At 35.3% G+C, this 17066-nt stretch overlaps 1 protein-coding gene across 2 annotated transcripts in view; it reads left to right on the forward strand.

The window, feature by feature from the left end:
- The window catches only part of LOC145283553 (serine/threonine-protein kinase 10-like), a 405044-nt gene that overhangs the window by 363302 nt on the left and 24676 nt on the right, over positions 1 to 17066 (forward strand). For both annotated transcript variants that reach the window (XM_080132435.1, XM_080132436.1), the window contains 2 exons: positions 4181 to 4309; positions 9381 to 9524. In XM_080132435.1, the coding sequence (XP_079988561.1) occupies positions 4181 to 4309; positions 9381 to 9524 (273 nt within the window). The remainder of the gene's footprint in view (positions 1 to 4180; positions 4310 to 9380; positions 9525 to 17066) is intronic.

Here is a 17066-nt window from a genome sequence, read left to right on the forward strand (position 1 = left end):
CTGCATCTTTTTGAACTTGGTAACCTGTGCAGAATTTTGTAATTCTGTGTGATTTGATTTTCACTCGATTTCACATTTACAGAACAAGGAAACTTTTTTCTTATCAAATTCTATTGTTGCGATTGTGAAAAGTCGAGTCGTTTTCTGTTGTGACCATTCTGTCTGGAAATAACATTCTCAGGAAGAAAACATGGTTGTCATTGTTGTGAGAGCGAGAGTTGCTTTATTTATACAATATGGCTTCAGTTTAAAATGATGATTTTCAGCGTGCATTTCTGCTCTCTTTCTACCCTGCCCCACATCTAATTACAGCATTGCAACACTCGTTGTATTCTCGTTGATCATTTTGAGTGGATTTTTTATAGAAAGAATTCAACACAATTTACCCAGTTTTTAGTTTTATTTTGTTGTCATCATTGCTGTTTCTCATCCTGTGACTTTACCTCTATGTCATTATTCTGCATCCATTAACTGCGTGTCAGTGACAATTGTAACAACACCATTTCTCTTTCCACATGATTTCAATGTTGAATTCTTTAAATTATCCCGCACAATTGAAATGCATATTCAACATGCATATGAATTCTTTGCTTTTTATGGATTAAAATGACAGCGTTTTGCCAAAGGGCCTTACCTCCTTATTTTTATATTACTATTGGGTTAGATTTTATTTATTTTTATTTTTATTCCTTTATTTATTATTTTTCCGGTTTTTAGTAGCATGCAAGCGACTCTATAAGTCACTCCGTCGGTCGGTCTGTCCGTAACACTTTTGTGCTTGGTGTTTTTGGTTAAGATCAAAGGTCTGTTGTTAATAGACGCTGTTCTTAGCTTTTTAAGCTTTTCTTGGTCTTTTGGCCACGTTCATTTTCACAAAATAAATTATATATGGAGATCAAAGTGTAGTATCTGTTCTTACTACATGCTGTACTTATATTTGTAACTTTGTGATATAAAGTGGGGGGTCACTTTTCTGTATTAATTTAATATAAAATGATCACCCACTTTACAACCAGTCAGTCTCAAAGCCATTCAAGTCATTCTCCAGATCTTTCAAGTTGTTTTTGAAGGATTCCAGTTATTTTTTAAGCATTCAAGTCATTCTTAAGGTCATTCAATTCATCCTTAAGTTGATTAAAGTCATTCTAAGTCATTTACTTTTTATTTATTTAAGTCATTTCAGCCCATTTTTCGGTCATTTTAGTTTATCTTTAAGAATTTCATGTCAATCCTACATTCACACATTCATTGATTACATGAGAGCACGCGACTAATGGCTATCGGCCTCGTTTCCTTCCCCTGTGCATCTTGTTTTACCTTTTTTCCCCCCCTCCTACCACAGTATTCTCTACAAACTGAAAATGGATATGAGTTCTGTTTTTTCATTGAAATCTGCTTTTTTAAAATAAAAAAAAAAAAGAAGCTAATTTCTGCCAAATCGCATAATTATGTTGATACACTGATTCTCTTTAGATTACCAAAGTTAAACAACATTGAGCCTGGTCAATACCAGATGGGTGACTATTTGAGAATATCAGGTACTGTATGTAGGAGGAGGTTTACACCTTGCAAGAACTGCAAAAACCTAACATCTTCCCTGACCGGAACTGGGGATGCTTTTGAATTCGATATTCTCACGAGACTTCCTCCTTCAGAGGAAGCCTATTCAACTCGCCTAGGATGAATGCTGTATATATAAAAAAAAATCGCTAGAACCTTACCTCCTTAATTTGTTTTGTCACTATTTGATTGAATTGTATTTATTTTACTCTGTCTTTCTTTTGACTTTCTTTCCCTGTTTCTCTTTCTCCGTCTTGTCTTGCATTCCTTCTTTCCATTGCTTATGACAATCTTTTCTGAAAATTGTGAAAAGCATAATTTTGCCATGAAAACTAAAACTTCAAACGATTCATGATAAGGATAGGGGATGTAGATGAATCTAAGAATGACTTCTTGTTCCCATCCCCTGCCCCCTCCACATGTACACTCTTGTTTTTCTGTTTTTATTGAAACTGATTTATGTTTAGAGAAACCGAGACAAAAACGAAATAAGAAAAGTTGATGTGTTTACTTTATTAATCTTGTTTATTGGTTTGTAAGTTTATCTGTTTTTTTGCTTAACCAAAATATTTTACTAATTAAATTTTTTCAAATTATTTAAAATGTGTTTTTACTACTTAGCACTAGCACATAATCCTGTTATGTTTTCAATAGTAATAATAATAACAACAGTCTTTATATGCAGGATTTATATGTGGGTATTTTATTATAGCCTCTTTTTTATGAAGAAAGAAATAGAAAGAAGTTCCTGAGATTTTTCTTCAAGATTTTATTTTGAAGAGAATTGGTTCAGAGGAGAGAGACTAACGTTTTCTTGGCTAATTATTTAGTTATTTAGATAACGGAAATGAGTGATGCACACAAACAGATCAACTGAGGTAACATTTTGTGATTATCAAAATTGTCTACATTATTGTGGAATGTGATGGTAGACTCGCATTATTGGTGGTCCCTGCACACACTTCACAGACGGAATGATTTGAAAACTTCTGTTTTTTCTCAGCTTTAAAAATGTGATGTCAGTTGTCATCTTTGTTTTGTCTATACTGTTTAGCTTTGACCTTACATGTCAGTCATCCTCGATTCAACCCTGAAAATGAATCTGTTTTGGGTTATTATCATGCGCTCAGTGTGTCTATTGTCAAAATTCCCACTAGCTAAATTGCCATTGATGTAGGGTCCTTAATATGTAACAATCCAACTTGTTGTTCTTTGTACCTTTTATATACTGCTCTCTCTCTCTCTCTCTCTACACACATACGCACATGTATATTCTTTTAAGGTATATAAAGCTCTTAGATTTCATGTTGCGTATTGCACTGCCTTGATATGGAAATTGTCATCTAATACTGAGATTGGAAGCCATATAAAGGAGAGTGACAAAACTAATCAAAAGAAAAGATTAGTTACAAAGTGTGAACATTAGGATTAACTACTAGGGAAGAATGAATGGTGATTTAATTGAAACTTTGAATAAATATGTTGCTTAGTGGTTGAAAATCTGCTGAAAAAAAGAGGAAAATCTACATACTCAGTTTATGGTAAGGAGACCGGGTGCAACTCAATTTGCTGTGATACATGCACGTATTGAGTATGCCAAAAGTGCAGTGGAATTGCTAGTAGGTAGTGAGAGGACAACCAGTTTGTGTGCAAGACGTGTAAGATAACAGCGATTGATGCAAACACAAACATTCTGTCATTACTAACCAGCAGAGCATCAACCAAAGAAACAGTCTATCAGACATGTGTATGCAGTGTGATAATGTATGAAAGTGAAAGCTGGTCAGTGAGGAAGAGGGGCATGAGTTGCATGAAAGGAAATAATATGATAATGATAGCTTGAATGTGTAATGCAAGTCTTAAAGACGGGCTTTATTCTGATGAGCTCAGAGACAGATTAATTGTGCACAGTATAATATGCGACAGAACAAGAAGCTGTGATGGTATGGTCACTTTGAAAGAATGGATGAGAGTTCCTAGGTTAAAAAATGCGATATTCTTTATCCCTCTTTTTCTCACGTCCATTTTTATCATTTTCTGCCAAATTTTTCTGACCTTTACTACCTCAATCACTCTACATCTTATGGAAATGAAAGTCTGTATTTATGGCTTACATCAGCCAATCATATTCTTAGGAGGAGGAACCTGAATGTATTTGTATTCATTATATTCATACACAACACAAATATACAAGTTTTCTTTTGTATTTTGACAAACACATGATTAGTTTTGTCTTGCTGGCATGTGTTGGATGGCTTTTAGGAATTGATTTCTTTATTTATCCCTCTTTCTTTCAAGGCCATTCTTATTACTTCCGCCCATGTTTTCTTTGGTCTTCCCCTGCCAATTAATCTTACTGCCTTAATAGTTCGACATCTACTAACCCAAGAACTCCCATCCATTTTTTCACTGACTAAACCAACAGTGTCTCCTGTTTTCCACACATCTCCATATACTGTCCAAATTTAATCTCAACATATTCTGAAATTTTATGACACTTATTTTTTACTCTGTATGTTGTATTGGACATAACACAAAAATATTACATGCATGGAATAATTTTTTTTTATTGACACCTGGTTGTTTTTTTTTAATAAATGCTGATGTTTTGCTCTTTCAGACTCTCTTGAAAACTTATGAACAAGATTTAGAAACTTTAACTCGTCAACAGAAACAACAAGCCGAGAAAGTGGAATTGAACCAAGGATTTGAAATGAAAACGGCATCGAAGAAGATTAAACTTGAACAGGTACTGATTTTATGCAAAACCATTTTTGTTTGTTGTGCAAAATGTTTAAAAGGAGAGACAACGATCATCTGTTTCAGCACCATTTTGATTTTTAGTACTTATTTATTTGAACTTTTAATAAAAAATTTACAGAAAAAGAAAAATTTAGTTTTCAGAAAGGTAACTTTTTTTTATATTTTTTTAATTAAAAGTATGAACTATTTCCTTTGCTGATTTGTTTTTTCACTCATAATTGAAAAATATTTTCATTGTACCAGGTGTCCAGGCAGGACTACATACTTTTTTGTGATTATAATGCTGATACCATGGTACAAGAAAAAAAAATAATGAAAATTGGTTAGTCAGAATAAAAGTTAAATATGTCAGCTTAAATGCTATTTTAAAATCTCATAAAATAATTTAACATCTCAGATGTAGATCATAAGTTATTTCTTCCAGGAATAGTGCTCAATATGTAACAGAGTGTAGACACATGTATGGCAGTGGCTGTATGACAGCTAACATATGCAAATAACCAAGCTGTGTACGAGGTGACATCACAGCGAGGAAGAAGGAAGGAAGAGATTATAAAAAAAGAAAAACCTGGCATGAGAAGGACAGAAATAAACATGTTACACACATGGCCCGAGAGTGACATGTCATAAACATGGTCAGACAAAGACAGAGTAACACATTTTTGATACAGCAGAGTCTTGTTAAGCAGATTGGAGTACAAGAAGGCTTTTGAATAAGAGATACAGTGTTATTCTGGAAGTACTTGTAAATAAATGTCTGTTGTTTCAACTGAAAAAAAAAGGGGAGTCGAATTCTTTCCTTTTCTTTGTTTCCTTGCGACTATCTAGATACAACAAGTGGGTTCCGATTGTTGACATGCAACAACTATGTTACGAATATATAGTAGAGCTTTATCAGAAAAATAACATGGAAGCATGTTTAGTAGATACACAATTGCGATCGTATTTCAATTGCAGATTTCTTCAGGTCTCTGATTTCAATACTTAATATATTTATACCCTAAAACCATTCGGTTCTGGGTATGACTTTAGAAGATGTCCAGTATTGCAAACCCATTTAGAGGTTGTGGGAATGTGGAATTGCTCTTAGTTACCCTTGCTCCCAAGTCTACTTGGACCTGAAGTGTTAGGACATCTGGTGCTACCAAATTAGATTGTCTGAAGATATTGTCTTCCTGACGAAAATATATAATTAATGTTGTTTTTTCCTTTCCCTTTGCAAAACTCAATCATATCTTTTGCAAAGTCAAAAACAAAAACTTTTCTTTTTACAAAACTATTAAACCAAGCACTATTTTGAAGATAGAAAGAACTTGAATCATAAAGACTTTCTTCAAAATTACTGAATTCGGCAGTAAATAGCCCAAAAGTGGTTGATATGCCGTAAAAGAAAAACAATCTAACGAAATCAAAACCACTCCTTAAACTGCTTTCCAATTTTTTTTTTTATTAGTGATTTTTTTTTCTGAAATCTCTTCAAAGTTTTGTTTTCATGTTTTAATCTACAATGTTAAATCTCTTTTTATTGATTGATTTCTACAGATCAATCACTTGACTAATTTATCATGTCATTTATGGCAAAACAAATCGGCTTGGCAAATCCACCAGCCTCAAAAGGCTGACATCTTGCCATTCTCAACAGATAACACCCATCCCCTTACCACACACGTTGATCTTAATTAATCAAAACAAAACTTTCTTTGATCCACCCTTTTTGATTTTCACTCCTTTTTTTTCTTTTTCTTCATTAAAATCAATAAGGAAAACAAGGATAGACCCTTTATTCTTTCACCATTGTTTTCTGAATGTGGAAGAAAACCAAACCATTTATCTAAAGGAAATTTATAGAAGGCAATACAATGCAGAGGGGTAACGGATACAAATCAAGGGTAACTGAAACAAATCATGTTGGAATAAGCTATATATATATCCACTTTTTATTAATCTAATATATAAACGGCTAGATGTCTGTCTGTCTCCATATTTTCAAATTCTATCTCCTCTGAAGCTAAAACTTACAGAGTGGTGCTAGGGGCCTCAAATGATTGGATTTTTTACTGGCCATTCTTTTATGGGTCTTTAGCCTTTTTTTACTTTTGAAATCATGAGTCTATAATGATATATACGAAATCTGGACAAATTAAAATATCATATTTAAGCGTATTTTATGCCTGGGCTAGTTCAATATATATGCATGTACTTCTATATTTTATACTTGCATTGTATTCTTACTTGCATCAGCAATGATCAGATGAAAGATTCATATTGTACAATATTTGGGGAAATTTCTCTTCATCAGATATATGTTCGACTTTAGTTAAAATGTGCATATTGGAACTATTGTAAACATGAGCAGTTTTGCAGGAATTGAAAATTAATTTTATTTGTTTGAAAAATCTGTAATTATTCTTAAAAGTTAATAATGTAGAGCTTATGTTAATATCCAACATTATTTTATTCTTTTATATTTTACTAGCGGGGGGTACCCGGCGTTGCCCGGGTGTTCGGAGGTAAATCAAAACAGGGGGAGGGGGGTAAAATAAAATAAAGTGTGAAAAAGAAAAACGTTTGAGCCACCGCGACATACTAACAGAAATACGTTTGAATTCATTTAATTACTTAGAATTTGCAGGTGCACGTTTTAATGTCTTAATGAGGTCAACTTTGACTGCGGGGGTAGTATTAATCCGGGAACACTTTTTTATTTTTATTTTCCCAAGACGTTGGGGGGGGGGGTCAGCTCCCCTTGTCCAATTTGAATAGCAATTGTCTGATATAAGGAAAATATTTCCACATTGATCAAAGCTGATTGCTTTCGGACATTTCCGGCGATGGCGACCGGAAAAATACTGCCAGAATTAGTGCCACTTTTATTATAGGAAAAAGCCTAATCCACATGCGGCGAGTGAAAACTGTTGAATATTTATCTTCCCGAAGTTGAGCAAATTAAATAGACAGGCGAGATCCGTTGTTAACTCAGAGATATTATGATTTATATGTGATATAAAAAGTTTTAAGAAGTTGCGAGCCGACCAAGCGCTTCTCTGAAAAAAGCCTTTCTTGGACATACACAAAAAGCGAACGTACATACACACATTTTCGCTTTTATATTTATAGACTAGCGAGGGGTACCCGGCGTTGCCCAGGTGTTTTTCAGTGTGTGTGGTTGGGCGGGGGTGTTAATGAAAACCTAAGAATAAGCGAAGTAAAAAAAAAAAAAAAAAAAAAAAAAAAACGGAAAAATGAACGTTAAAAAACCCTGCTTAGCGGGGGCGGGGGGGTACTTGGCGTTGCCCGAGTGTTTGTAGGTGTGTGTGGTTGTTAATGTAAACCTAAGAAGTAAAAAAAGAAAACATAAAAATGAAGCGGGGGGGGGGGATACCCGGGGAGGGGGGGGTAATCAAAACATAAAAAAAAAACTAACATAAGGCAAACGAACGATGTTAAATGTAAAAATCGAAAAAAACATAAAAGAAAACAGAAAAACGAACATAAAAAAAACATGTGAAAAATGGCTTAAATAAGCCTGTTTCGATATTAAAATTTAAAAAATCGGTGGATACCCGGGTGTTTTTGGGTGTGTGTGGTCGGTCAGGGGTGTTAATCAAAACCTAAGAATAAGCGAAGTAAAAAAAAAAAAAACAGAAAAACAAACGTTACATGAAAAATGGCTTAAATAACACTGGTTCAATATTTAAATTTTAAAAATCAAAAAAAAAAAAAAAAAAAGAAGACATCTCACACCATGATTTGAACCCAAAATGTTTAGATAATGACCCAACGCTCTAACCAACTGAGCTAACGCGACGTACATAAAATTTAATCAGTTCTTCAACTATTTAAACTAAATCAGGTCATGACGTCATCTGACGCATGCGTAGAACCGGTCGTCGTCACAAGAGGACGGTTTTTGTTGACCCCCCCCCCCTGTCGAAAATTGTCGATTTCGGGGTGAAAAAATGAACGTTTCTGGCCAATTTTTCGATATTTTTCGGGCGAAGGATGGAGCTTCGATATGATACCAAGTTTGTGAATTTTTGTTCTGTCTGTCGAAAGTTTTTAGTGGACTCACAAACACACATACAAACATACATACACACATTTTCGCTTTTATATATATATAGATAGAAGATGATAGGTTATGAAAAGGAAGGGTTGTAAAGAGATAGCTTCGAATTTGGGGGTATCAAAACCAAAGCAAAATATGGTGAAAGTGAAAATAAAATAGATAAACCCCATAATTTATTATACTATACCTGTTCCCACTGAAACACTTAATCACAATATTCTGTGGATCTATATTAAAAAACCTTGTTAAACTTTGTGATATATTTCCATTCTATGGAGGTCAGGCGCGAACAAACACCCCATAATTTTATTATACCATATTTCTTCAAACTGAAACATAATTATCAAAGTTTGTTCTCTATGGATAGCAAAACAGCTGAGTTGATTTAAAAAAAAAATCACACAAATGTACTTTATCTGTCTGTTAGTGTTCTTAAATAGAATGCCTGTCTGATAAGTATTGAAAATCAGTAATCAAGAAACTCTGATTAAAGAAGGAACAGTGTGATTTTTAACAAAGTTAAAACTCTTATATAGCTTAGCATCACGCATCACAAGTGCATTTGAGAAGTTTTCTCATTGCAAAAGCAAAAAGGTCCAGCTGATAAAATCAACAGTAGGTTTTTTTTGGTAAGACAGAGATGCATTTGAAATAAATGTTTCTGTTTAGAGTACAACTGAACCATGATACTTGACTTAAACCTTAACTCAAGCCATTGTAAAAATTTGTGAAACTTTCTCCTGGTACACTATGATGGATCCCCAACTGATTTGATTGAAAAATGAGCGATTTCACCAATAATAAAAGTATTGGAAATGTGAAATATTCATTGATCCTCATTCAATTATGGGCAACATTAGGTCTCTCTGCTAGTTGAACTATAAAATGATATCGATAACAAAGGAATGATGAAGAGACTAACTTTACTTTATATATTAGATGTATGTTTTTTATTGCTTGTTTATAATTGAATGTTTACTCTTTGCAGGATAAAGAACTGAAGATTTTTAAAGAACAACAGAAGCAAGATATGAAACTTTTAAAACAGGAATATGATTTACTTCCAAAGGGAAACAAAAAAGAAGCGTTCCGTAAACGCAAAGAAGAGAAAGAAATTGAACAATCAGATAAAGTAGGTTTTTTTTTTCTTCTTTAATAGTTTTTGTCTTTTGATCTTACATTTGTTAGTGCATCATTTGCTGGTGCTTATGCAATATTATAGGAGTTTAAAAAATGCAAGGTGTGCCATGTTGAATGAAGAAAAGAAAGTGTTAAATAATCTAGATGAGAATAGTAGTCCATTTGGTGCTCATCCAGTTCATGGACTGTGCCTTTTTTTATTTATTTATTTTTTTTTTAGATAGGACTTTCAAGTTAAATACAATTTTTAAAGTATCTTTTGTTTATTAAATTGTTAGATAAAGTACAAAATAGTTTCGACAGAAAAAAAGCCTCTCCTCCCATTTAGAATGGTTTTCTAAATGTTATTTTTTCAGTAAGGTTCCTAAACTGCACAAGTATCATCAAATTAATCTAAGTTATCAATTCTCATTTAAAAAATTCCGAAACTTTTATTTTGGTCTGAAAAAAAAAAAATTAATAGCAAAAAAATAACTTTTATTTAAATATTCTATTATTATTTTTTGTTATTCGTCTACTCCCCACCCCACCTCACCGTGTAATTCGTCTTCCATTCATCCTATCAAGTTCGTTGTGTGTCTGCTGTTCAGATTTGATTATAAGTCTCTTGGTTACCATTCTTGTATCAAACCAAACACATAATTCATCTTTTCTGTTTCTTGCTCTAACCTCATTATAGAATTCCTTTGAACAATTTTGCCATTTTTTTTGCTTTGGACTCCCTTCATTCTCATTTGGGGAGGTTTCTTTTTCTTTTCTTTTCTTTTCTTTTTCCTTTCTTTTCTTTTCCCTTTTTCTTTTTTCTTTTCTTTCTCTTTTCTTTTCTTTCTCTTTTCTTTTCTTTCTCTTTTCTTTTCTTTCTTTTTTCTTTTCTTTCTTTTTTCTTTTCTTTTTTCTTTTCTTTTTTCTTTTCTTTTTCTTTTTTCTTTTCTTTTTTCTTTTCTTCTTTTTTTTTTTTTTTTTTTTTTTTTTTTACATTAAACAACTCTCCACCGAATTCTTGTATTTTGAAATCTAATTATTTTACTGCTTGTCAATTTCTATCAAATGTGATGGAATCATCATGCAATTCATCTTATTTCTCTTCCCCCTCTCTTCACCCCTCCATTCCTCTCTTTCTCCTTTTTTTTTTTGTGTATATGTTTGGTTCAGTTTTTCATTTACAGAATTAATCAATTCTCTTTTGAAATGAAATATGCAGATACTTAAAAAAAAAAAAAAGAAAAAAAAAGTTTTTTTAAGTGACTTAGCTTCAATACTTACTGATTAGATCACCGAACTTAAGTCATGTTGAACCTGGTCAAGACCAGATGGGTAACAATTTGGGAATAACAGGGCTATGAGAAGATGGCATAACACTTCTTTTTAGGAATAGTCATTTATCTTTAAGGAGTTATTCAATGGTCTTCTACTATTCAACGAAACACGTGTAAGATTTACTATAAAGAAATATTCAGGTGTTTGTATCAAAATAAATAAATAAAAACTTATGAGTGTGAATGAACTATATCTTTTGGTTTTCGAATATTTGATATACGTTGTACTTTATTATATAGAGATTAACTGGAATTGCCATGAGTAGTTTATGTTGTTTCATAGTCAAATGAAGGTCAAATCAAATTTTGTTTCTTTATTTTGTAAGTTTGAAATTGAATATTTTTACCTGCAGGATTTTATTCCCCCTTTCCCCACCTTTTCATCTGATGGCAAGCATTAATGGTTGAATGTCTTTGAAAATTATCTTTTCACTTTTATGACTTCATTCTCAGTAATTTAATCAACATTGGAGAAGGATAAAAAATAAATAAAAATGGCCGTGCTAAAAAATTTGATAACGTGGAAATGAAGATAAACATTTTCTGTTATATTAAAAAAAATTTTTTTTTCTTTTTTATTTAAAAGTTTTTTTAAATTTATTTTTTGTCTGTGAATTTGTTACATTTGATTGTATGACATCTGTGCTCGGAATGACACGGAGAAAACATTGGTTTAAGGCAGCCTATACACACTTCTACAAAATTGAACTATTAACTTTAACAAAAATTTTCAGGCACATAGAAGCCAAAACAAGGTGATAATCCAATTTAACATGTGGTTGTGCGCTTATATCTCGATATGCTACCAACCCTTTGTGGATCTTTTAGATTATTCAGACTACTGTTCTCATCTTAGATGTTATTCTCACAATGTTTTGGCTGATGTAACCGCCAATCTTATTCAAGTACTTCTTGTTGGATTCTGGAATCTGTATTCTACCAACACTTAGATTTTTGTCTGTTTCTTTGACCAGCCGTTGTGGATTCTATTTTGGATGAGCTCATGCTCTACTCCTCTTGCAATCCTTTGTGTTCTGGAACTGACTGGTAGTTTCAAGATTAAGCCAGGTGAAACCAGCTTTGGATCACAGCATCTCCATATTTGAATTTGAGATGGGTTGTCATTCTTAACAGTTTTTGGTAGTTTTTTTTCCAATTGTTTCCATATTCGCATTGATTCCTACCAATTTGATTCTAAATTTTTGAGATGAGGATTGATCATTCGTATTATTTGGATTATTTGGATCACTGTTTTCATTTTGGATCATATTCTCACAATATTTCAACAGATGTAATCTCTGACCTTCAAACTAAAAAATCCATATAGAATAAGAACATGACTCTAAAATATTTAAAGGAGATCCAGCTCCCCACTAAAACAAGTACGCTGGAAAATCTATCAATGTAATCTTTGACTTTATTCATGTCTTGTTGAACTTTGGAATTTGTGTGGAATTGTAAGAAGGTTGGAGGTTATATCTGTGTAAACGTGAGGATAACTTTGAAGATGAGTGCAGCAGTCTGTATTAGGTTGACAAGAAAGTTCTTGCAGAATTTTAAATTTTGATTTCAAATGATGTATTTTCAAACAAGTTTTCATTATAATACCTTTACTTTATATATCATTTTAAAGAGTGTTTTTCGCTCTATCTAATCGTTTAAGTTAGAATCGTTTTTAAAAACAGTTATGTCTTTTCAGAACATTGCATAAAAGATGGAAAAAAAGCAAATTTACACAATTTACTTATTTCAATTCAAGCTAGGCCGAAAAGCTGCTGAGACAGCTTGCAATATCAACAAAGCATTTAGCCCAGGAACCACTACTAAGTTTTATGGCACCTACGAGAATCTTGAAGATAATGAGTGTAGTGATCAGCCATCGGATGTTTACAACAATCTTAGTCGAAGCCAATCAACGAACAACTGTTTGATGACTTCTTTTTTTTTTTTTTTTTAAATTTTTTTTTTTTTATTCAATTTTCACCCCAAACAAGGCACAGTGCCACTTTGAAGCAGGGGGCTACTATTAGGGACTTAATTAGCGGGGTCATTATGAAGGGAGATGAGTAGAAAGATGTTTGTTTACATTACACTTGAACTTCTGCATATCAGTGCAGTTGGGAAAGCAGAATCCCGGAAGGGAGTTCCAAAGACCCGCAGTTCTGGGGAAGAAACTATTGGAGTAAAAGGCTTTCTTGCACCTAGGGATCTCTACTGTAAAGGGATGAGACTTAGTAGCTTGTCAGGTTTGTTGGGGGTAGTTACGTCGGGGAGGTACAAGTGTTTGCAGTTCGTCAGAGCATTCATCATTAAAGTATTTGAAGAACAGGCAGAGGGATGCAACATCTCATTGATGGGACAGAGGCTGAAGCCTAGATGACAGTTCAGGACCTATCAGGTTGGCGACTCTCTTTTGAACCCTGTCCAGGAGCGAGAGACAAGCAGCAGATGCACCAGCCCAGATGTGACAACAGTACTCCATACATGGGCGAATGGTGGCCTTATAGAGGTATAGGATACTGTCAGGCGTAAGTAGTTTTCTAGCACGGTAGAAGGAGCCAACCTTCCTTGCAGCAGCCTTGGCAATGCTCTCAATATATCTATTCCAGTTCATATTCCCTGTAAACATTAGGCCGAGGAGTTTAAAAGAAGTACTTTCAGGCAATGTGTTCTTGGCCATTGCTATTGGTGGTAGAGAAGGTTTCTTGTAGTTATTGAAGGAAACAAGCTTAGTCTTAGCAGCATTGAATGTGACCAACCATTTTTGTCCCCATTCTACTACAGATTGGAGGTCATCCTCTAGTGTTTCTGCCATTAGACTGAATTAGACAGCGTATACAATTTCCAACCACTTAAGAGAGATTGAAAAGACAACACCTTGATAAATGAGTGCCTTATGAATTGAATGAAAACCAAAAGAAATGCCATTATGAAGTGTCATCTTCCCTTCTTTTATGCAATGTTTCTTAACCAGATTGTGACTTGTGATAAAAAGTGGGTTCTTTACGACAACCGGTGATGCTCAGCTCAGTGTTTAGATGCCGACGAAGCTCCATGGCATTTCCCAAAGCCAAAGTTTCTTTTTTTTTTTTACATGGGGGTCACCACTTATCAAGGGCCGAAGGCCACTCAGGGATAAGGGTTATTGCGTGTACAGTAATCAATGAGATAGTATTGTAGTAATCATTAATATTGGGGGTTTTAATAGAGTGTCTTACTTAAGGGGGCGGTTTGTCAGGAGTTTGTTTATGTTGGACTTGAAGACGTCCAAGTTGTAGTCAGGTGGGAAATAGGCAAGCAGCAGAGAGTTCCACTGGCGTGCAGTTCTAAGAAAGAAGCTTTGCTCATGGAATCTACGTTTGGATTTAGGCACAGATAAAGAGTGGGGAAAATTATTGACAGTAGTTTAAGCCAGACGGGTGTTTCTCGTGAAAGATTGGCGAGGTGGGGGACGAGGGATTGGAGCTCAGACGAGCACCTGCCGTGGAAATAACGATAAAACAAAGACAGGCTCGCAACGTCTCTTCTGTGGGATAGAGGTTGTAGGGAAGAGAAAAGGGCATCCCCCACTAAACCACAAAGTCTATTTTGTACTCTTTCAAGGCAGGATAGGCTGTTTTTAGCAGCTCCTGCCCAGATGTGGCAGCAGTACTCCATCCTTGGACGTACTTGGCTTTTATACAGATAGAGAATTGCATCAGTAGTGAGATATCTTTTGGAGCGGTAGAAGGATCCCACCATTTTCCCAGCGTCCCTGGCAACAGATTTGATGTACGTGTTCCATTTCAGATCAGGAGTAAAGGTCAAACCCAGAAGCTTGTCAAAACATGGAGCCTCCCCAAGATAAGAGCCATCCATTTCAATTGATGCCAGATGGGGATCAGAGCGTTGATGATGTAAGGATAGGAGTTTGGTTTTAGATGCATTAAAGGTAACCAGCCACGTCTTCCCCCACTGAACCACGCGCTCGAGATCAGAGGAGAGAGAATCAGAGAGAACTTTGTCATTTACAGCCTTTGATGTGTTGCCATAGATGGTCGTGTCATCAGCATAGATGTCAACGAATGATTTAATTATGTGTTTTGGGAGATCATTGATGTAGATCAGGAAGAGAGTTGGGCCCAAGATGGACCCCTGAGGGACTCCAGCATTAATACTGTGGGCTTCTTATTTCTGCCCATCAACCACTACTCTTATGAACCTATCAGAGAGAAATGATTTAATGATTGTGAAAACATTTCCAGTAATACCGTAGCTGGAAATCTTGTGAAGTAGGCCCTTATGCCATACCTTATTGAAGGCTTTTGATATGTCAAGAGCAATTGCCCTGGAAAGGAAACCTTTGTCAAGAGATTCACTAATCCTATGTGATATAACCGTTAGCACATCTGCTGTAGATCTTGCAGAGCGGAAACCATATTGTATGTCACTAAGAAGATTGTTTCTGTTGAGGTGGTTGACTACTTCTTTATTTAATATCGATTCCAACAACTTACTCATAACACACAGGAGACTTATTGGTCTGTACTGAGAGGGAGATGACTTTTCACCTGAATTCTTAAATACAGGGCATACTGATGAGGTTTTCCAGGGTGCTGGAAAGCACTTCTCCTTAAGGCAACGCTTAAACAGTTTTGTAAGTATGGGGGCAAGTTTTGGTTGGAGCTTTTTCAGCACTATAACTGGAATGCCGTCAGGGCCAGTTGCTTTACTGGAATCAAGGTTCTTGATTAGCTTGGCGACCTCATGCACAGATATTTGTATGTTGCATAGCATGTTGTCTGTTATAGGAGGAAATACAGGGAGTTGATGGTCATTGTCACATAGGGTAGAATTAGTTGCAAAGTTCTTGGCAAATAGTCTGGCCTTGTCTGATGCTGACGAGATGACCTCAGGTCCATTGATGATAGTTGGGATAGAATGCACACTTCTGTTCAAGATCCTGTTTGCTATTTGCCAGAACTGGTGGTAACCAAGCCGCTGCTCAGCTACTTTGGATTTAACAGACTGAGCATATAGCTCTCTTGCAAGTTTTATTACTCTTTTACAGTGGTTGCTGGCAGTCCTGAAGGCAACCTCAGTACATCTATTACGTTGGTAGCTATGGAAAAAGTGATTTCTGTGCGTGATGGCAGCAGCACATTCAGGGAGAACCATGGCTGGCTGTTAGGTTTTTGTTGGAATTTTTTGGATGGTATAAATTGGTCTATGCCTACAATTAACCATTTGGTCAGGTCTCATACTATAGAGGACACATCCTTTTTAAACATGGAATGCAGAGGTAGGTCAGATATGAATGTATGGAAGCTATCCCAGTCAGCCATAGAGTATCGATATACAGTACGGTGGAGAGGTACGTCTGAAGACTTATTACATTTCATTTTTATCTTAACTGATACAACGGAGTAGTCAGACGATCCCAGAGGAGATAGAACGGAACATGAGCACAGCTCAGGGGAAGTTGTGAGGAAAAGGTCTAGATGGCTTGCATATTGACCGAGTATATCGGGCACATGGGTGGGTTCGTGAACAATCTGAGTGAGGTCATAGACAATGGCAAAATCTTGACAAAACCTTCCCTCGTCATCGGTTTTATTTGAGTGGGTCAGCCATTCCACATTATGGACATTGAAGTCACCGCAAATGTGAATGTTAGCCGAAGGATGAGCAGACAGGATGTGGTCAATTTTCTCAGATATGCTCTTAAAGATAGTAACCCCACTGTTGTGGGGGCGATAGAAGGCAAATATAAATGCGGTGGTGTAAGCTAGTGCAACTCGGAAGCAAATATAAGGTAAATTAGGGTCTTCTCTGGAGATATCCCTACCACATGGAAAGCCATCTTTGATGTAGGCACATATTCCATGCCCATGTCGATCTTGGAGGTCAGATTTAGATGTTAAGTTAGAGTAGCCTTTAATTATGAATTCGTCTAGAGAAGTGGTTGGCCCTATGCCAGTTTCACTTAGAAAGAATATGTCCAGTTTCATCTCCTGTAATTGTGTTTCAACCTCTGGAAGGTTGGAGCGTAGACCCCTAATGTTGGAGTAGGAGACCTGGTAGTAGGGGTCTATGTTGGAGGATCGTGTTCTAGGTTTATTCGTGTTTCTTTTTTGGAGATTTGTCATGATTGTTGAGGTTTTGGGGTTTGTGGAGCAGGTCGGTAGACTTGGTTGGAGCAGGACAGAGAGGGAGAATAAGAGAGAAAAAGACAAGAA

Source organism: Euprymna scolopes, chromosome 8 (genome assembly GCF_053919585.1).
Source record: "Euprymna scolopes isolate OS-2025 chromosome 8, ASM5391958v1, whole genome shotgun sequence".
Taxonomy (NCBI): Eukaryota; Metazoa; Mollusca; class Cephalopoda; order Sepiida; family Sepiolidae; genus Euprymna; species Euprymna scolopes.